This window comes from Diadema antillarum, unplaced genomic scaffold (genome assembly GCF_040938485.1).
Source record: "Diadema antillarum isolate AM-2024a unplaced genomic scaffold, OU_Dant_1.0 seq00000169_RagTag, whole genome shotgun sequence".
Classification (NCBI taxonomy): Eukaryota; Metazoa; Echinodermata; class Echinoidea; order Diadematoida; family Diadematidae; genus Diadema; species Diadema antillarum.
Window position 1 is genome coordinate 860929 of NW_027271238.1, and position 23474 is coordinate 884402.

General features: G+C 37.9%; 1 protein-coding gene across 1 annotated transcript in view; it reads left to right on the forward strand.

Annotated features, from left to right (window-relative positions):
- The first annotated feature begins 7379 nt into the window (after window positions 1-7379).
- LOC139728182 (copper-transporting ATPase 2-like) overlaps window positions 7380-23474 on the forward strand; it is a 52109-nt gene continuing 36014 nt past the window's right edge. The window contains exons 1-3 of the mRNA XM_071639144.1: window positions 7380-7847; window positions 9121-9342; window positions 17593-17748. Of these exons, the coding sequence (XP_071495245.1) occupies window positions 7380-7847; window positions 9121-9342; window positions 17593-17748 (846 nt within the window). The remainder of the gene's footprint in view (window positions 7848-9120; window positions 9343-17592; window positions 17749-23474) is intronic.

Below are 23474 nucleotides of genomic sequence, written 5' to 3' on the forward strand. Positions count from 1 at the left end.
TGACTCGGAAAGGATAAAACGCTCATATTCAAAGAGGGCAGCGGTAAGAGTAGACCTCTGATTTTTCCTTTGTTTTATTTTACATTTTTTTTAGGACGCAAACTTGAGAAAAATAGACATGAGTAATTATGTCAAATGCCTTTTTTTTGCTGACGTTTGACGTAGCAGTTCTGGTGGCGGTGCCATGACAAAATAATAATAATACATTAACAAACACACCCGCACGCGTTTCAGCGCATGTCGTTACAAAACGCATTGTGAGTGGAATTGGAACCCATCCCTGCATAGAAGATATAGATAGCTCCGATAGCCATCCATGTGCATTCGAAATCTTCGAATCGGATGTTTCATAGTTATTATTTAAACCAGCATTCATTGATTTATGTTGCCATTTATTCTCATGATCGTGCGGACTTCAGAGGAAGCTCATACAATGTAGGTCTAGGCCTAAATTTATATGAGATTAGTGGGGGTAAAATTTTTACATAAATTAAACTTTTTATAATATATGGAATTCTTTCCTTTGTTTAAATGTGGGTGTTGTTTAAATTTACATTATGCATGAACTCCATAATACATGTAAATCTACATCTCAATGGACCATCTTCATGTGTTTCATGATACAATTACAAACGTATCACTTTGTTGTTTGTCGCATGACCAGAAAAGTAAAGCGTAAATTATTCAAACTAAACCAAGACAAACTTTGAATAACAATTGACTCAACACTAACGTTAGAGTAAGAATAACAGTGGCAATTTTATTGATAAACAGAGAGATCCTTCTGCAGTCCGGAGGAGTCTTTTATTTATTTATTTATTTATTTTTTTTTGACGTTGGCGCTCTCCTCCGTGAAGCCAGACGCAGTCTCCACAGAACATAACCCAGACGACCAGATACAGACCGATCTTTTGGTCAATTTTATGGAACACCATATTTGGCTGCACTCTTTAGTTGGTACTATCTCAAAATCTGCATTGAAATAGTTATAAGAGTTATTGCATCCACTTACATGTACCACTTTCACCCAAATGTTTATTTCAATATGTTACCTTTATCGTATGTCTTTTAACAAAGAAGTCTTTTAACAAAGAAGACATTCTTCTTTGAGAATTTTGTGCCTGTGTAAGTTGCTGAAACTTCAGGTCTTACAATACAAGCTGTATGAACATGATGAATGATCTTGAGTTGAAAGAAGAATTTGATGCAGTCTCCACTTTGTAGATGATTGTAGTGTACATATTTCAGGATACAATGTACAATAAGCAATGTACAATATTTTTGTGTGTAATAATGTTAATAATGATAATGAAATTTTCATTATGATATCATTATTATATCATTATTGTTAGTGCAATTATCATCATTTTTCTTCACATTTCGATGGAATATGCCATTGAAATTGACATATTCATCCATCTCACCTAGATACTCTGCCGTCTTTGATCTGCACAAACTATACATATTTACACTCTCCATTTAGATTTTCTGAGTTCTCTCTATTTCAATTTAGTAATGAACTTCATGTGTGTAAGCATACATACGCTTAACTGCGACCAGCCGGAATGCAAGGCGTTTTGGCTGTGGATAATAGGATTGGGGTCTCTTACGGGGTAGTATCATGCCTAATTTCAACTTAAATACTAAAAATCTTGTCAATTTGAATACATACTGATGTAGTCCAATTATTGACAACCGGATACGGTGAGCATTTGGTTCTGCTAAATCTAGTCCAGTTCTGTCCAAACTGATGAATTAAAATGATTCGGTCAAGAGGAATCTGCAATTAATTGCTATTGATTACATTATAATGAACATTTGAGATCTAGAGAATCTGAGTGGCTGGAAAAGGTATTTACTGTCATTGTGTAATTCTTAGAGGTTTGCCTCTTTTAATACCATATTAGTGAAGAATTACCATTTTTTATTTGCCGTTATTATTGCCCCCAGGCATTGTCAGCTATTCTTATTTTTCTGGGTGTCTTTGCAGTCTCTTCTATTCATCTGTGTAGAATTGGCTTGCTATGTTGATGTCGGTTCCCTGTTACACTAGAACACTACCCTAGGATGTCTATTGTGGTATTCACATAATCATAGTTTAAGATCAGATTTACATGCAGTCTGTGATCTTTGTCACCGATTAATGCCGAAATTGCCACTTTTTCAGTCATCTTTTCTTTGCTTTAAAAAAGAAATCATACTCCTGTCATTTCTTTTCTTTCTCTTTCCAAAGATAAAACAATGATTTTTACTGTTTGCCCATACTCTTGCAGAACTGTGATACCCCTAGGTCAGGCATGATGTTGGGCTCTGTTACAATTGTATGTGCTGCCAGGGTGGCATTAGTATGTCTTTGGGTTGCCAGTTTGTCTGTATTTTAACCTGTCCATTCAGCTGTCGATATTTATTCCTCAGATCTTTCTTGAAAGAACCCTTCAGCTTCAAACTCTCTTTTACCTAGTGTAGAATAAAAAAAATTACAAATGCAAGCTTCTGCCAAGAAGAAGTTCTTATGCTTGCCCTGTAATTCAGCAAGATTTCAGATTCTTGCAATTTATCATTTACCCAAGGAGTCTATTGGCAAATTTTATTGCACCATTGGATGTTTTACTGTTTTGATGCAATGGAATCCCTGATAGAGTTTAAACTACATGTATTTGAGCATCTCCTCTACCACCACTAAGGAGCACTCAAACAATGACAATCTTACAAGTGAACAATGTTGTCACAGAAAGAAGAGCAAGATTGTACACATTGTAAGTACCACTGCTAATCTTGGTTTGTACTAAGTGTGATTCATAAGATATGGATGCATTTTTGTGTGTCTGGAATTTGGAATTCGTCTTTTCAAGATGAAAAATGGGTTCATCCCTTTTTTAGGCAGGGTAAACCTTGCAGTGCTGTCCCTGAGCCCGTGACGTCGCCAGCCTGTCAACCAACCAGCCAGCAGGATGTTGTGCCAAATGTTTGGAAATAATAAAGATAACGACTGTATGTAGCAGCCTTACAAACACTCATTATCTGCCCCTATCAGCTAATCTTTCATTGACAAGTTTGAGTATGAATAGGTCACGTGGCCCTTACACTTAAAGTAATTGTTTTCAAGGCCCATGCAATACAGTCAACATTAACTAAGCAATTGACTTTTATCATACATTGAGTAGGCTTTTTTTTTCATGTGTGTGCTTATATTATGGCTGATATATTATGAAAAAAAGGGAAAGAATAAAAGAAAAAACAGAAACAATCAAAGGGAAATCAGGACAGGAATACAAAAGTGTTATTGTTATTGTGTAGCACCACAGAACGCACTTTGAACCATAAAGGCAATTAAGCTGTAATGCCAAGTGTGTATAAGTGCTTTAACAGTTGACTTCTAAATGATAACAGGAGATAAAAGTGAACAAACAGAATTGAAGAAATATCATAAAAGTTGCATGTACAATTTGTAGAATAAAAAAGTTTCCCCTATTTTCAAGAAAGAGGCAATACAAACATTGCAGCCACATATATGACAATAGAAGAGGGGATGCTGTATCCCATCACAACACCCCATTTGCTGATAAAAATATCTTTAAAAATCTTTTGTTCAATGAAAATACAATTCTGCAGTCATTTGTTGATACATGTATCAACTATATCAACATATTAGCACTGTTATGTTTGAGATAAAAATTATGATCTAAGGTGAGGTTTTACTTTCTTGTTCAAGAAACTTTCTGCAATACATTGTAACTTTGGATGCTTTATCAACTAGAAAAGCACTCTGAGAGCGCAGACCTCCGCCAAGCAGCTATACTTTCCACTGATGATCTTGCTCTTCCCAAAGAGATTTTTCTCCACACCACCATGGGGAAAAGCTCTTTGGGCTCTTCCATAGAGATCAGTGATTTCCACCCATAGGTATACATGCTGAAAAATCGCCCGATTTCCCAATGTAGAAGCCTTTGTTACATCATAAACCCTCAGCTGCGCGGCGTGCGTGCCTCGCCCTAGCAGAAACTAGAGCACGCACTTTAGTGCGCGTTTGAAAACCTAAAAATGTGCAGCTTGAACTCCCAAGTTCATTGACCCTACCTGTCAAAATATCAAAAATCCTTCATAAATTCCCTAAAAATTCTCGGATCACTACCAAAAAGTTTATCATTTGTTACTTGTGTCATTCTCAACCTTTTCTGTAAGTTTCATCCAAATCTGTGAAAGGCATACAATCGTGGCGAGTGGTTTGTGCGGCACGGAGACGAACGCAACACGCTGCCTCCCCCATTCTGTATAAAATGTAGAGACACCGAATGAGAATAGCGCTGGCTCAATGGGTCAGCCAACAACACTCTAGACTACAAGAGTTCTGTGCTACAAATCTCCTGACCCAAAATGGCTGTCCGAGCGAGGCACGAGAGCTTCCGAATGGACGCACACTCTCAGTGCGCATGCGCATGAAGAGAGGCCAAAAGAGCTACGCCTCTTCTGGCCTCTCTCCTCCAATCACCACAGCTCGCGGTCACAATGTTTGTGTATGATGCGTACACACACAGGCACACACACACACGTGTCTCAGTGGCAGCATTGTCCCACACGTTTATGGATATAGCACCGAGTCTGGCATTGCGCAATTGCATGCACAAACTTCGGTCGTTCGGAGTTTCCGTACCATTAGGGATGACGATCGTCTGACTTTAACTACTTTTTGAGTTATTTTGCACACGGACAAACAAACCAACCGTAACGAAAACATAACCTCCTCCCTTTGGCGGAGGTAATTAGTAGAGGATGTCACTTTCACTCTTTTACAGACCTGGCAGCACATACATGTACATGCTGGATTGCTGAGGTCAACCAACTTTTTTTTTGGTGACCGGATACTTTGATTTCTGAACACTGTTTTTGATTTGAGCCACACATTGTCATGTATCTCCAACATGTACAACAGCATCGTGAAGAACAACCCACAATCACTACAGCAGTGCGTAATTTTTTATTTTGGAATATTCTGTCCTTGCAGTGCATAAAGTTGATGAAAATTTGCTGTCCTTAATCATACAATGGAGCAAACATGAAGAAATAGTTACAGTAGATAGTTTTGATTGATTATGACTTCTAATCATTTAATCAATATTAAATTACAGCAGATGGAATGTATCATAAACATGACTACAGTCTTAAATGCTGTCTGGATAATAATCAGGGCCAAGGGAGTGCCTGTAATCCATGAAATATAAACAAAACAAAAGTGTGAACTTTGAAAGGCCATACGATGGACACTTGAGACATTGACCTTTATTCAGTGAGGGACTTTGTATTTAAACGCAGCTTACTTACAACTATAGAGGGCGAGTGCCAGATTTCTCTTTGTGGCCGGATTTTTTTTTTTCACCCCGATGACCCTGATTTACTGTTGATATATATCAAATATTGTTGCTCTGACTGTGGAGTGTCTGTGTGTGTTTTAGAGTCTAGTTTAGTGGTAAAGTGGAATTTTCTTGTGGAATTCAGACAAATATCAGATGAAAGGAAAAAGCTAGAAAGAAATATCGCTGGATATTATATCAGTGGGAACTTCCCATAGGATTACTTTTTCACAATGTGCCAAGTTTAGTGAAATTTAATCTAAAAATTCCATCCCGATGGAATCCCATTTTCCTTGTTCAATTTTCCACCAAGAAATTTAATCTAGATACAATGCAGTGTTTGTATAATAGATAAATGATTTTGTGGATGAGATTTTAGAGAGTACTGATCATTGTAGATAGGTTGTAACTGCAGTCTTCGCTGCTAGATGAGGTGATGCATATATTTATGTCATATGAATGCCATGTACATTGTGCACTACTGTATACGCTATATATTTCGCGGGGGTTTTATTTTCGCGAATTTTGCGAGTCGGGAGCTATTCGCGAAATTAACAACACGCGAAAATATTACCTTCCAAAATGAATCCCTTGCCTTGATGATACGAACATTTCAGCACTAGTATACCATGTCAAGGCTTACCGAACAGACCATACTGGCTAAGCTTGTTTACGCACGTCCACGTCTACTTACGAATACTGTAGAGAGCCAATCCACTATCGCAAGGGGACCACTCGTCAGAAATCTAGCGCGATGGACTCATCACTTCAAAAATGTTGAATTCTAACTTACTAGTTCGCAGAGTTTGGCAAGTCTTTTTTCATGCAGTGTATAACTAGTATCATTCTTATTTGCTAGTAAGTTGAAAATTCACACTTTCTTTGCCACTTCATGTTTTCTCTGGTCCCCCAATCGCGAATTTAACCACTCGCGAAAATGTGTGACAGCGACAATTCGCGAAAATTTATGTACGCGAAAATTATAGCGTATACAGTATTACTGACTGGGATTCAGCCTCCGTGCAGAATCTCACCCCATGTTTCTCTTTCCACTTTCGTGTCTGTGACACTGTTACATGGCAGACTTGGAAAGACATTTGCAGATTTTACTTTCATTGAGTGAATTTCTTTTTATCATCAGAGAAATACATGTATCTATGAGATTGTGAAGGGTCTCACAAGGTATGTACAGGGAAGAGGTTGGCTATATTCCAAATTCTGAGTTAGTATGCGAGGAAATTCTAAGTGGTATAGTATTGGTTGAGGTGAGGATTCAGCCTTTAACTTTTTGCAAGATACTTAGAAACCACTTTATGAAGCATCTGATTCTAAGAGGAATTCAAAGTTCATTTGGTGAAAATTGGTTTTGAAAAGGCTCAAAAACAAAGAAAAACCAAAGCAATCCTAATAAAAGGTGGGTCCCACCCTTGATTAGGATTGCTTTGTTTTGGATATCTCGGCCATTTCAAAACCAATTTCTATCAAGTAAACTTTGAATTCCTCTTAGAATTATATGCTCTCTTATATTTCATAAGAGGTTTTTCATTATCTTGAAAAAAATAATCAATAAAAAACATTGGAAACCTGTAGTCCCATTTCAACCGAAACTGCACCATTCCCTAATGATAAGAGTTCAACTCAAGGATCGAGTGGGGTTGAATGTCTTGTGTGATAATGGAGATGGTTAAATCAACATTGTTTAATGATTTGCATTTTTCTATTTATAATTTTGACTAAATATGAAGCTGCATAGATTTAAGGTACAGATGAAGATTGAAAAAAAGATTAAACTTGCTTCTCACACATGCAGCTGCTACACTGTCGTAGGCATGTATTCTGTAGCTGACTACATGTTCCACTTCTTTCTTTGTTTTTTTTCTCTCTGCCAATTTAGGACTCTCCAAATAATGTTCTGTATTAGGACTTCCTGCCACTTCCTTTCCAGCACTTAAATTGCTTTCATTTGTGGACTCTAAACAGCATTATTTTTCCTGCCTTTGGTGTGCACAGATCAGGTAGAGGAAGCCAGCCATGGTGTCACTCACAGAGATCGCAGTCCCAAATATGAACTGCGAACTCTGCAGCCGAACAATTGAGATCGAACTGGGTAAGCTTCCTGGGGTTGCAGCAGTGAAAACGTCATTGCCGCAGAGGAAGGTTGCCATCTCCCACGATTGTATGCTCACGTCGGCAGAGGCGGTGGCAAGCGCCGTGGACAGCCTGGGCTACATCGTGGCTAAAGTGAAGACAACGAGGGCCGATCCGATGACCAGGGGGAAAGGGCAGTCCGGAGGTGATGGCGGTGAGGGGGCGTGCTGCAAGTCGCCCCTTGCTGGTGGAGGAAGTGACGGAGAAGGTTGGAAAGAGGGAGAGAGTACCTGGAGTCCACAGGCTGTAGAGGTGCAGACTGACTTTGAGGATTCAGAAGCTGAGGGTAAATTGGTGCCAGAGATTGGAGCTGGACATGCACAGTGTGAACGCTTCAACTTGATCATTCAGGTGAGAATTTTTTACATTTCTGCAGATCCAGAACATTGTTCTTTCCAGCCCTATCTAGAATGCTGTCAGTCATGTTTTTGGAATGTAACAAAATGTGTACCTTGCAACAAAGTGATGAGGTTATAATGCATGCACTAATCTGCTGAAGCCATATGTTGGCATGTAATGTCTTGTCCTATGTGGAGAATGGAAAATAAGAATTCTCTCGATGATTAGTTACCCCAAAGGCCCGAATTCACGTAGGTTGTACAAATGAAACCATGGTTTAAACCATGGAGTGCCAAGTGTCGCATGGAATATTCCGTTACGAAGTCAGTCATTTCGTCGATGAAATGATTATTTTGTAACGAAATGACACATTTTGTAACTAAATGGACATTTCGTCCACGAAATGATAATTTCGTTAACGAAATTGTAATTTTGTCGACAAAATGACCAATTTCATAACGAAATATTCCGTGCGACACTTGGCGCTCCATGGTTTTTGTCCATGGTTTAAACCGTGGTTTCATTTGTACCACCTTCGTGAATTCGGGCCATAGAGTATCCATGTTGTGAGGGCATAGAATGAACAAGGAAAAATGTGAGAGGTCTCGGTCAAGATTTTACTCTGAGTTTTCCTCTGCAAAATGCTTCTTACATCTCATATCTTGGATGAAGAGTGAAAGAAATGAAAGAAGTTTGTGTCAACTTTCAGGAACAGCTGAGAAAACAAGAGGAACTGAATTAGATTTATGACTCAATCTGCTAGCAGGCTTTGTTTGATGTGATAGCATTCCATCCCTGCGAAGCACTCGCATTTCTTGTTTAGGCACAATTCCAAATGAATCCTTATCAAATTCATAGAAATGCCAGTGGCATCAATAACAGAATACTGTTTTAAGTGTATATCATTAAATGTATGTACATCAAGGCTAACAAAATGACTACCAACCAATGCAGATTTAAAAAAAAAATAAATTGATGCAAGATGAAAAAAAATTGATGATGGCAAAAGTCATATTTTTGTCAACAATGTAAAATTTAGCATATTATGCATGCTGAATCATAATTTTAAAACAATGTACAATGTAGCGTGCACTTCGAAAACACTTTCTCGTTTTTGATGGACAAAAAAACAGACCAAATACATGTAAAAAAAGTACCAAATATTGATTTTTAAAAAGCAGACCAAATATTGTTAAACATGATAGTTAAGGAAGCTATGCTAATTTAGCAGTAGATCCTGATTATATTCTTACTGTGAATGGGGTAATATTAACAACTTTAATAGGTGGAGGGAAAATTTTTGAGAGGAAATCAGCTGCCCGCCTGTGTCTTGGAGAAGGTTCGCGAGTGTCCCGGAGTGATGAGTCTGAGTGTCTCAAGCGATGGCGCCCTTCACGTCGTCCATGATCCCCAAAGTGTGACAAGGAGCGCCGTGATGGGGGTCATCGAGAAGCTGGGATATGGGTCAAAGGTCAGAGAAGGTGAGAATCTCAATGGATACTGCAGAGTATTATCATGTGACTAGTTAAGGAATGCAAATTGCCCTACAAACATATATTCATGGTTTGCTTTTTTACAGCCATGCTATTCTGTTTATGTTTATTATCATTTTTTTTGTGGTAGTTTTGACATAATATAAATTTTCAACAACACTTTGACTGCAATTATTTGGTGTATTATATGAAAAAAAAGTGATTTGAATCCTGTCAAATTATAAACTGAGTAGTTTTGGTGTGGAAACTGATATGTATATATTGAGTGAAAATTTTTGCTCGTGACATGATTTTTGCAAAAAATTTGCATTTTTAAAAATTGCATTTCATTGTTTTTAAAGTTTTTGCTTTTCACCTGTATTCCTATTTGTCATGCTTCCAACAGCAAAGATTGTAGTGCCTCCAGTTGACTCATCCAGAGTATCAAAACAAAGCAGCTATTTTTGTACCGATTTTCATGATGTCATAATGAGATGGACGTTGATGTTTGGTGGGATATTCACAGTTTCTTGTCCACAGCAAGCTTCCCTTCTACGATGTATTGTATATTCCTGGCCTCTGAATCTTTGGTGTATCCGCACTGACACCAGATCACCACATAGTTTTAAATGTTTTTCTCAGAACACAGGAATATGTAACGTTGTAGCATGATGCTGTACAAAAGTCTGTTCTGTGTTTTGTCAGATGCCCATTTTCATAGCATCAACTAGTACTTCACATAATGTGAAAATGATGACGCATTGATATCAGTCAGATCTGAACAACAACAACAACAACAACAACAACAACAACAACAACAACAACAAAAAGGACATCTTATAACAGATCATGAACCTCTTCCCCCAAGTCTTCTTGTCTGAGACGTAAAATTCTTGATTTAGATGTAGAAATACAGAAGTGATGGGAGAGCATACATTGTATGCTGCCTCCATTTTGACTAGAATGTTTAATACAAGAAAAGGAATGTATCCAGTAAGAGTGCACTGTGAGGTTCAGACACATACATGTAGCTTTCCTCAATAATGTGCCACAAACTACTTGACCATGTGTGTATGCATCAAAAGCTGTCGCGGCCCGCCACCGGAGAGGACGTGGTGCAAGGGGAACACCAGACGAACTCTGCAGTTTGCTTGGTAACACACTGAAACCATGTGTAGTCTGTCCGTGTATAGGAAGAGTCAGTCATGTTTTATCTTCATTTAGTGGTGTTCATGTGAAACCTGTGGTGATGTTGTAGTGTAGATATTCTTCATGTGTAATACTGTATATATGCTGTTATTTTCGCGTACAGATATTTTCGCGAATGAGGTGGTCGCGGACATTTTCGCGAGATGTTGTTTTCGCGATTGACTGTACAGAGGTATTTACGAGCGCACTGTAATACCTTAATGCATGGTGACATTTTCACATGTTGTTAAATTCGCGATCCAAACGTGATTCGCGAAATTTTCCGAAAATAAAACCCTCGCGAAAATAAGAGCTTATACAGTAGGTGTTTGACGCATGGTTTGTGAAACATGTAGTTGCATTCTGTGTTTCTCTCTGTGTTGTGTGTGGTATTTAGTAGAATGGTGGTCGATATTTTAACCTGTAGCTTTAGATGTTCTTTGTTAGTTACATATGGTGTTGGTAAATTCATTTTCATGTTGTATATTTACAGTACTGTAGTACACAAATGATACACAGTTGTGAGTGCTCTATGTTGATGTAGTGCAAATGTGTGTAAGTGTATCACAGCACATTCTTTGATTCACAAGGCAAGTTTACCATCTACGATAATTTAAAGGATTCATCTCATGCCAGCACTGTATCGAGTGAGCACTATGTCATCCAATGCAGCCTGGAAAGCTAGTGTGACTTTCACAAAGTGTATAGTGCGCATTTACAGCTGGCTTAAAATCTGCTTAAAAATGAGAGGGGACAAATTTGACACTGGTGTATAACATGAAACCTGCCACTGATTTATGCAAAGAGCATGCAATCAAGCACATCTATGAGTTACTAAATGTTTTGCGCTTCTGCTATTTCTCGTTCATGTCATACAAAATTTAATGCATGCTCACGTGACCTGAATATGCATTTGCCATCTAGGCAAAGGCTATGATTGTGATCACCTCGTAAAGTGCATCTTACTGTCCTTGCATGAAATGTAGTATCAGATTTCTCTTCACTTTCAGTACTCTCTAGATACATGTTTTACTTTTATTTTTAATTTCAAGATTTTTCCTATAAAGAAGTCTCTTCACATTTTTATCGTCAGGAAGGCTACATTATATTTGGAATTTGCAGTTGCAGTAGCATGAACTGTAAAAACCTGAAATATTTGAGGCAGGAAATTTTTGCTAATTAGAGCTGACGGCCATTTTCGCGGTATGGAATTTTCGCAAATTGCCATTCAATGCGTACAGTTTAGACAAGAACTCATGCGTCCATTTTCATTTTGTGAATCTTGGCGCCTCACTTTACAAAAGTTTCATGCACAAGGTAATTTGTGATTTTGCTGTACTTTTTGGCAGCAAAACTGATTTGGGCCTATTTGATGTTTGTTTACAGCATATAGACGTAGGCTTTTGTGATATGAAATTGAGCAATAACTAATCAAATCTATTTGTAGCTTTGTCTGCATGCTGAGAGGAAATTTGATTGGAATTAAAGTCCATGTAATGCCAAAAATGTCAAGGCTAGCTGCCAGTGAGGTAATACAAAACCTTCACTGTTTACATGTTTTGCTGTTTATTTCATTACTGAATTTGTTTACTTTTTTAGTTTAACAAGGAAATTAAACCATTTCACTTCTCTTTTCTGGCAATTACATGTACCAAAGGTGTATGAAAGTTGACATCCTACAAATCTGCATTTGATTTGCAAGATTGACACACATTGGACACACACACACAAAGCCCTGTAATTTTATTCTATTCCATAGCCCCCTCCCCCAAGAAAAGAGTGAATCTTACACGAAATTGGAATTGTCAAATGCCTGTCTTGAACAGTAAATCTCATATCTGCATGCTTCACAGTTTACTTTATTTATCGTCACTATTCATGGGATTTGAATTTGTAATGAGTTTTGTGCTTTACTTATTAGTCTGCTTCTCAGTGTTAGTAACAAAAATGTAACTTTGACAGTGTGTTCGTGATTACAAGGGCACAAACACCAATTGAATGAAAGCTTATTTTGCCTGTGAGCAATGCAAGCTGAGTTGGGATATCTGGGTGGAAAGTGTGTGTTTTTTTTAACCCTTTATCAACTGTAGATTCTATACATAATGTCCTATTGTTCCCTGGAAAGTACAGCAATATTACTCTCATTTCTACAACTTTCTAAATTATGCAAAATACAGTAGATCACTGCATGTTTATTTTTGTCTATTACAAGTTTTGTTCATTTGGAAGCTTATCAAGACTTTACCAAGAGACTTGTTTGACGCAGAAATAGTTCTGACATACTTTTTGTAGACCTTTGACCTCTTTCAAATTGTGTATATTCTCTATGAAAACAATAAAAACAGTAAAGCATAAAACTGTATTTTAAAAAAAAAGTGGACAGGCAGTCGCGGGCGGTTCAGTTACTAATGGGTTAAGCTATTCTATGATTTTGAAATGAAAAAAAGATATTGTCATACAGTGACTTATGCTTTATTCCCAAATTTTGTCATTTTTTAACTTATTGATTTTTTTTTCTATATTTCCTAATGCCAAGGTAGTGTTCCTTTTATCTTGATCTCAAAGTCTGTGGTTCTTATTTTGTGTAATTGTAAATTTTACCAAAACATATCTGCATGTTATATTCTCCTTGTAAAAGGTATTATTCGACCTTCAAAATGTATTATTTCCATATCACTGCTAGCAAGGAGTTGCAGTATCATGTATGATGATCTGTGCATGCATTATGGATGAGTCATGTCTTGTAATATTATTTGGAGGTAAGTACTACTTGGCAATCTTATGACACAAGAGGGCAGTATTTGCTATCACAGTAGGTCCCAAAGATCCCTTTGTGAAGTATTGAAGCCAATCCCTCATCTTCACATGGAAACAACTGGAGCATATACATATCTGGAGATTTCCATGAATATCATTATTATTGTCCCCGCCGAACGAGTTCGAGCAGGGGACTATGAAACGGGCTCCGTACGTGTGTGTGTCCGTGTGTCCGTCCGTCTGTCCGTCCGTCCGTCCGTGTGTCCGTGTGTCCGTGTGTCCGTGTGTGCGTCCGTGTGTGATCAAAATCTTCAATTTGCTACTTCTCTGTCATTTATGAGCCAATTTTGATTCTGTTTGCTTTATATGATAGCACTACATGGGAGCTTTGAAACTTCTACACAGAATTTCAGTTGTGACCTTTGACCTTGACCTTTGACCTATATTGTACATTTTGCTACAAAATGCTACTCCTTCGCCATTTCTAACCCGATTTCGATTCCGTTTGCTTTATGTGATGGCACTAGGTGAGGGCTTCAAAACTTCTACACAGAATTTTGACCTTTGACTTCTTTGACCTTTGACCTTGATTTTTGACCTATATTGTACATTTTGCTACGAAATGCTACTCCTTCGCCATTTTTAACCCGATTTCGATTCCGTTTGCTTTATATGATGGCACTAGTTGAGGGCTTCAAAACTTCTACACAGAATTTTGACCTTTGACTTCTTTGACCTTTGACCTTGATTTTTGACCTATATTGTGCATTTTGCTACAGAATGCTACTCCTGCGCCATTTCTAACCCGATTTCGATTCCGTTTGCTTTATGTGATAGCACTAGGTGAGGGCTTCAAAACTTCTACACAGAATTTTGACCTTTGTCTTCTTTGACCTTTGACCTTGATTTTTGACCTATATTGTACATTGGCTACAAAATAATACTCCTTCGCCATTTCTAACCCAATTTCGATTCCATTTGCTTTATGTGATGGCACTAGGTGAGGGCTTCAAAACTTCTACACAGAATTTTGACCTTTGACTTCTTTGACCTTTGACCTTGATTTTTTACCTATATTGCACATTTTGTTACAAAATGCTACTTCCGGCGGGGACATATGTTACGCACCGCGTAATTTCTACTTTTCCTTGTTATCATTATTATTATTATTATTATTATTATTATTATTATTATTATTATTATTATTATTATTATCATGATGATGATGATTATTATTATTATCATTTATGAAGTGTTTTTGAGGAGCAGCTTTTCTCTGTGGTATTCTCATTTGTGATAGTAATGAATTCCATGTGCTTTATCTGAAATAGCCTTCCTGTGAAAATGCTAACTTTTGTGCCACTCCACACTAGTGGATATGCATAGATTAGACTGTGAATTAGGGTAACCATTCTCAGACTCTGCAAGGTGACTTTCCCACAATGCTTTCTTATTTACTTACTTGCTTACTTTACTTTAATTCATTGATCATGGCCATCGTATTTAGTCATAATTTTTTCTTTGAAAGTAAACAAACTGACACATATTTTTACCAGTATAATGATCCAGGGGAGGGGAGGGGGGGGGGGGGGAGGGGTTGGACCATCATAGATGTTGACAGGTGACCTCTGTAGACAGGTAGTCTCTTAAACAGGTTTGATTAGCTTTGATTAGCTTGACTTGGCTCTAGAAGTTTCGTCAACACATTAAAATGTGATTGTGCAGAAATCATCCCTTCATGCATTTCTTCCATCAGACTATCATTTTGCCTCATAAGAATTAATAATAGCAATAATAGTGGCTACTTGTATAGCGCACAGGTCCACCTCTCGGTGCTCATGGCGCCACATTATTACCTCTGCCAAGGGAGGAGGTTATATTTTCGTTACCGTTGGTTTGTTTGTTTGTTTGTCCTTGTGCAAAATAACCCAAAAAAGTAGTTAACAGATTTGGATGAAACTTACAGGAAAGGTTGAGAATGACACAAGTAACAAACGATTAAATTTTGGTAGTGATCCGAGAATTTTTGGGGAATTTATGAATATTTTTGATGTTTTGACAGGTAGGGTCAATGAACTTGGGAGTTCAAGCTGCGCATTTTTGAGGTTTTCAAACGTGCACTAAAGTGCGTGCTCCAGTTTCTGCAGCTGGGCGAGGCGCGTCACGCAGCTAAGGGTTTATGGCGTAACAAAGGCTTCCATATTGGGAAATCGGGCGATTTTTCAGCATGTATACCTATGGGTGTGGAAGTCACTGATCTCTATGGAAGAGCCCAAAGAGCTTTACCCCAGTGGTGGAGAGGAGAAAAATCTCTTTGGGAAGAGCAAGATCATCGGTGGAAAGTATAGCTGCTTGGCGGAGGTCTGCGCTCTCAGAGTGCTTTTCTAGTTATGAAATGCAATTATGAAATTGTTTGTCATTTGAGAACCCAAAACGAATATGCTTTACAATGGACCTGGTTCTCAGCAGATGATACTATCAAAATCAAATCATGACTTGCTCAGTAGCTATTGCCAAGGATGGACAAAAATAATACAATTCGTGATCAGATCATTATTTCAGGCATTTCAAATTTGATTTAAGGCATTTAAAAGAAACGTGTTGAATACATTTCACGATAAACTCTATTCTTATTTTTATTAATAAGCCTCTCTATGAGAGGAGCAGAGGGGGCTGCTGCAATGTTCATGTGAAAACTCTAGATGTCTAGTATTGATTACAGGTACACTGTATTTGAGCTAGTCCTATATACATATTAAAAGAGAAATAATGCATATAGAGTTAAGGCACCATTTGTTATATTTCAATTTTTGTGTTAAAATGTTGGATGGTACAAAACATACATTTGCAACGATATGTCACATTGCTATGCTTGTATATTAAATGTCAACTTTCAACCTTTTAGCATTAATCACCTCGCCTATTCCATGAGAACAGCTATTGACCCTTTCTTTACCTGTGCAACTTTATAGCATGCCATTGCACATCAAGACACATCAAACAATTTTCTTGTAAAAAATATAGCACAATCAAAATCAATTTCTTTTGTTTTTTATTGTTTTGTTAATGTCTTATGTATTTTATTGTTTTTTGACCTTTTGTTATCTATATTTTTTGCTAAAATTTGTTGCAGGCACTTTTTTCAAGCTTATCTACATTATAATTGATTAATTTCTATGGTTAAAAGTTGAAATAATCTAATTTATATCAATTGAACAAAAAAAACAAAAACACAATTTGCATTGGATTTGCACACGATATCATGAATTTGAGCTGTTTTCAGGTCGACATGCGTATGCAAAACATTACGTAACTTCAGAACGGTGTACGCGGATGTCGCAAATTTGGTCTCAAAATATGTGGGAGACTTCAATGAAAAAAGTCATGATACGACGCAGCAAAAGCTTTACGCGTTGCGAAATCATGGCGCGAAATGTCGAGGGGGGATCAATTTGACCCTCCCAGTTAGAATAGGGTTAAGACCTGTTAATACAAGATAATTTTAATCAGCTTTGCCTAAGACCTTGCACCTAATGTCAGAGCTAATTTTTCGTGGAATGAGAACAAAGAGTTGGATAGGAAACCATTGAGCTTCCTGTTCTTCTTAATAGCCTGCCAAGACACATTGTGTTCAGTTCTCAAAGCTTAGTCTAGTTTGAAGACCCACTTTTTATTTTTTATGATTATGATTATTATTTTTTTTTTTTACTGGCTGTGCAGGCAACCAGTCGAAGGAATTGTTTTGATACACCAAAGATGATATCACCTTCTTTGAGTCTTGTGTGTTGAGTGTGCTTCTTTATTTTTTTGATATGTACTACATGACTTAATTCAAAGTCATATATCCGCAGATGGAATCAAACATATCAGTTAGTTAATATTTGATCCTGGGACTAACTGAGGGTAAAGTTAATTCATGTGATATGGATGGGCCTAAGATATGAATGAAGATTACCAGTTACATGATGCATAGCCACAAACCTGACTTAATTTTTTCTGCCAAGTTAGTAATAACTGATTATGATAAAATGTACTGAAGATAACTATGACTCATCTAAGAAAACTGTACAAAGAGAACTGTGTTTGAGCATTGAACTTATTAGAGTACATTGTACTTGAGATCACTTTTTGCTAGGAGGTCTGATAGTTCTGTCCATTTCTTTTGATGCCTGTAGACAGTGGACTGAGAAAACAATCATGCTCTATAGTTTCATTAGACAGATGTCAACAACCTGTGCCTAGTTGCAGAGACTAGGCAAGGCAATTAGCACCCCCCCCCCCCACATTGTAAAGCATAGCCTTCGTTTTCTTTTAAGTGAGCACCATTGTGTGCTGTGAAGAAATCCTGGGGATTTGAGAGTGTCAACAATGGTGTCCCCGTTTCATGGTGTGAGCGCCGTGTGAGCACCATTCAACAGTTTGCCGGCTGCCCCCTCGGCTGCTCGATCCCTCTGAGTACTGGTACAGGAACTGCGGTGGTTGTTGACTGGGACCAGGCAAGTGTAGTGCTAGTGGTGGAGGGAGACCAAAGCTGTTCTCGTTGATGGGCGCATGTGACTGGCTGGCTTTGTGTTGGCGTTTCCTGGGAATTTTTGACGACCGGTGCTTGTCGACATATGAAGCCACTAGCTGTTTCCCATCAACTCATTATGATGCTTGAGTGTCGGCAGTCTCAGAGAGCTGGGAGAAGAAAATCGTTGTGATTTTTAGTCATTCATAGGAGCTGAGGCAAGAATGTATCAAGTCATGTACATTCCTCACCAGTGGTGATCAGCAGGGTGTAGAGTGTTTGGATGGAATTCCCAGCCATGGATTTGGACCAAAGCTTTGCATCCAACAAGTGGCGTAGACTTCAGCCTGGAGTCGAACACATACTGAGTTTCCAGCGCCAGTGACCCAGGGGAGGGAGAACCCAAGCTTGCCTACCTCGCCAGCTGTCGCAGTAGTGCTATTGATTAATGCTGTCCCCATTCTCACTTTCTCCTACTTGAATGGATCTATTAGTGGCCAAAGGGGATTTATTTTACTAACTGACAATCATGTCCAATCAACTCTTCACAAGTTAACTTCATCTTAGTGAGTGCATATATGTGCCTATGGTGTTAGTGTGAGTGCCTTAGTAGTTTGCATCATGCCTGGAGTTATACGGAAACATCCCCACGGATACCATTATCTGAGTAAGTCAATCTGTGGAATATATCCCTTTAATTTGTATTTTGTATTTATAAGTATTCCACAATGGGGGTACCCATGTGTCAAAATTTATTATGCTGGTTTACTCTGTATAGCGCATGCAAGTGTAAAGAAACTAACTGCGCATTGGGTTCTGTGAAGCCTAATATGCGATTACAAAATCTTCAAATTGATATATCAAATACTCTTATTCAAATATGTCTATGGATTCATTTTTAGAAATCCAAATAACAGGTACATGGATATATTGCGCCAACCCTTGTGGAATGAGCTATACTGTCTTGTACATGCATTTCTTAATTCCATAATACTCGTCTCCAGTTTATAGTGTGTCCCGTTCCTATATACACGTCAGTTTAATATATCCATATCTCTTTTGTTTGTCTAGGGGAGAGCAAAGTCTGGACTGATTGGGATCCACTTGTGTGCAAAGAATGCGGTGTAATTGGTTTGCTGAATTTCAGTCTGACAGTGATCTAATATGTCCTGCTCAATCCCATTCAAACAAGTTCAATGCCAATTTGTGCTGATACAGTACTATACTTATTTCTTTGCTCTCTGATTTTAGTTTCCTCTCTGATTTTAGGTTCAGACATTCGGGCCTTTTCGATATGATTTTAGGAGTAACCAAGTTAGAAATCCCACAAAGCATGCACTATCATATTTCATACCTAATATTGATCTTTAGTTTGTACCATGTTTCTGTAATCAAATGCAAATTTTACTATCAAGAGAATCAATTATAAGTGAAACTTAGACCCCATTTACACATATGACTGACGCCGGCGTGAGGCCGGCTTCACGCCGACTCGAACGTAAGTGTGAACACACAAATGGACTGACGGCGGTTTTCGAGAGTCGAAAGTCACGTGGGCTTGTGCAATAGTGCGGATAACGTTATTCATAATTTTGTTACCTCGCGCGCGTCGGAAATCTGAACTTTGAATGACCAACTTCTCGTACAAATAATCAAATAAGTGCTTTTGTTTTGAGATTAATTTCGCTTCACTGGAGTCCTGCCGTCCTGGACTGCATCGATGAGTTTTCTACTTATTCAGTCGTTCTGTATCTTTCTTTTTTTTGCGCTTGTGTAACTGTACTTGTAAGGTTTTATATACATTTTTTTTTTTTTACTTCGTATAATCCCACCTCGTCAGACTCGTGAAAAAGTGTCATCACGCAGACTGACCAAGCCGCCGTATATGTAAACGGGGGGTAGTCAAGCCGACTTCAAGGTGGTGTCCAGCGGACCTTTCTGCTATGTGTAAACACACTTTCGAATTTTTTTGGAGGCGGCTTGACGCCGGCGTGAGGCTGACTCGATAAAGCCGGCTCATGTGTAAATGGGGTCTTAGTGAATCAGAAATGTGACTGTATCCTTGCTTGGTGTGATAATATATTCTGTTTCATTTCTTGTCAGAAATCAAAATAGGAAAACAAAACCCACCTAAAATCATTTCAGTGACAGCAGAAGATGACACGAATATTTGATCAGGGAGCTGAAATGCCCAGATAATGTAAGATGGCATCTTCAAAAACACAAAACAAAACAGGAAGTGTTGTGGTTTGGAGATTTTCATGACAGTGGAAACAAAGCCATGCATTACATTGCTCAGTAAATGTTCACTTCATGACAAAACAAACCCAAATAGAAGTGTTGTGGTTATGGAGATTGTTGTGGCAGTGGAAAATATAACAATGCATTACTATACAAACAAGAGAAAACAAACATTCACATTCATCCAAAAATAAAAAATGCCAACGATAACCTTGGGGAATTCCATACTTAACTTTAAATGGAAGTGTTGTGGTTATGGAGATTGTCGTAGCAATACGAAACAAAACAAAGCATAAATTCCTGCGTGAATGTTCAGTTCATGAAATCCTAATGGACACAGCAAAAGAAAGGAAGTTCGTAGGCCTACTTCCCAAAATTTCTAAAGATAAACCAAAAAAGTGCAAAGAAAAAAAAAAAAATCACTGCTATGTACAAGAGCAAACAAACATTCACATTCATCAAAAAAAAATGACAAAAATGACCGAGGGGAATTCAGTACTGACCTTTAACTGGAGGTGTTGTGGTTATGGAGATTGTCGTGGCAATGGGAAACAAAACAATGCATAAATTCCTCAGTGACTTTTCAGTTCATGAAATCTCATTGGGCACAGCAAAAGAAAGGAAGTTCATACTTCCCACAATTTTTAGAAATGAACCAAAAAGTGCAAAGAAAAAAAGAAACAACCCTACTGCTGTATACAAAAGCAAACAAATATTCACACCCATACAAAAACAACAGCAACAGAAATGACAAAAATTACCTTGGGAAATGTCATACTGAACTTGAATATATTTGATATCATCGTAATGTGACATCTCATACCAGTATATAAAAACTGAAGAGAAATACTAACCAAGTGAAGTAAAAATCAGCTCCTTGAGACAGCTTTGATCTGAAGGTAGTTATGAGTGGGGCCACCCGTGATAACCATGCTTACTGGCATTTTTAATGATATCTGTTTCAATTGAACTGCCTCTTTGACATTTACTTAAATGTTTCACAGTAAAACCAAAAACATTCGCCATGTGAAACTTACGCAAAGTGGAGCCAACTGTCTTTTTCGCAGCTTGAAACTTTCATAAATCGCCACCGGCATTCACATGGTGTAGACAAACATTTCTGTGTGCACAGTGCTTTTATGAGTCTTGGCTCCTCACAAAATTCCAAAAAGTTTAGTGCATGTGAAACTTTCTTGTTTTACAGTGCTGTTAGGCAAAGATTGGCAAATTTTTTGACATTTCATATTTTCTTTACTGTAAAACTGATTTTAATTAAATTTCCACTGTAACAAATAGCTGCTTTTAATCAGACTTACTGTAAAAGATGATATATTCACTGCACAAATTTTCTGGAATTGGAGCTGACAACCTTTTTTGTGGCATGAAATTTTCGCGAACTGCCACTGTTATTCAATGCATGTAGTCTAGACAAGAAATTTTGCGTGCATTTTGATTTCGCGAATCTTGGCACTCGCGAAAATTTGTGAAATTCGTGAAATTAAAATGCACGGGAACATTCCTCGTTTTACGGTACTTAAAAACTGGTATGGAACTTCCCTTTAAGTGATTTCTATGGAAGAAGAAGAAGAAAGGCTTAGCATTTCTGGATCTATCATCAAACACCTTTTTATCATTCGGATATCAAACAGTTAGTACCTCTCTTAGAATATCACATCTCCCATTAAGCTAATTAGTGGCTCTTGTTAATACAGTGAAATTGTTGAAAATGAATTCCCAGACAACCACCTTGTAGAAATATATCATGCATTAGCGTAACTGCGATCCCAAAAAGAGTAGAAAAAGTCTCATGGAATCACTATACTTCACGCAGTACATGACTGTGTCAATGACTGTAAGTGACTGCAATTCTGTCAGTTTAGAGGCAGAAAGACACTAATGCAGCTGCTGAACAGCTGTGTGGAGTTCAGTTTTTCTGTCACTCACTGAGCACCCTTGTGAGAAAAAAACAACAACAACCAATAATCCAAAACAAGAAGAATTTGGTTGATACAATGTGGAAACTTGCAGTGGAAAAGTCCCAAGCTTTTCATACTGCCTATGAGTTGTTTGGAAGTGTTTGCCCGTACCACCTCAGGAAGAATTATCATTTTTTTATGACAAAGCAATTAAACACAAAAATGATAACAACGTCGTGATTCCTTCAGACTTTGGACCATGTTGATGTCCCTACATATGGGCCGTGACGCGAGAAAAGGGCCCTTAGCTCCGCTGCGCACAAACGCCCGAAAACGGCGCGGAAGTCTAACAAAGCAATACGCGCAAAAAAGATCAACTAGCTAACTATGCGCACATATACATTGACGCATCAAAAAGTGATAGGATTTGGAAAAACATGCTGTTTTGAATGTCGTAATTGGGGCAATTAGGAGTGGAATTTCAGACAAAGGTTTGCATATCCAAATACGTCAGAATATCTTCTTCACTATGGAGGTGAAAACTCATTTTCGGTATATAATGCCCTAAGGGCCCTTTTCTCGCGTCACGGCCCATATGTATGTCTCCCACAATTCATATCATTGTATGGATGATATTGAACCTGTACAACTGGAATTGGAGCCAGTATTCCTTGCCTCATTATGAAGATAGCGTTGGTGGAAAGCACAATATCAAGTTTCCTCAATATTACTGTATGTCAATGTTAGGTCATAAATTTGGCAATATTTTATTTACTCTTGGGTCACAGTGTCAGCATCAAGCCAAGACATGAGCATTCTCTTATTACATACACACACATAGTATGTATGCTTGCTCAGTAGGAATGTTTCGTCTTTTACTGATATTGAAAGCTACATTGTACATGTAGTGTAGAATGTCACAGCATATTGGAAAAAAAAAGAGAGAAAAAAATGATAAAGCTGCTTGACTCCTTTCAACACCTCACACAGAAATTTGATACAGATTCTTTTTAAAATTGCTTAACCAAATCCATGTTAGATATAACAGTAGATAGATTACCATTGGTTTGGATTTGATTTTCCTTCTTATAGTTTTACATACAAAGAGTTACCATGGCAGTATATGATGCTCTAAAGGCATCCATTATATGCTGTAGCATAGAGAATATCAGGTCACGTTTCACATGTATCGTGAGCCTATTACGAAAGTATGTCTTAATAGAGCAGACGTTTCATAGGTTCTCATCATATTGATACAGTTCTGCTCTCATTGTCAGACCTCAAATGATATAATGTCCCTAAAATTTGCTGCAGTCAAGAATAAAGTGGGATTTGATATCATCTTGCATTGTATCTCTGGTTCAAGTCTAGCTTTTCTGCGTTACTACCTCGTTTTCTTTATGAAAACCACTCCCATCTATGTACATGCTATATACAACCATTTATTTTTCATGCATTCCATGTCAATGCAGAGTCTGACCCTCATTATGTTGTCAGATGATGAACCCTTTGTAGCTGAGAGTTGTACAATGTATGCATTATCAGATTTCTTCCA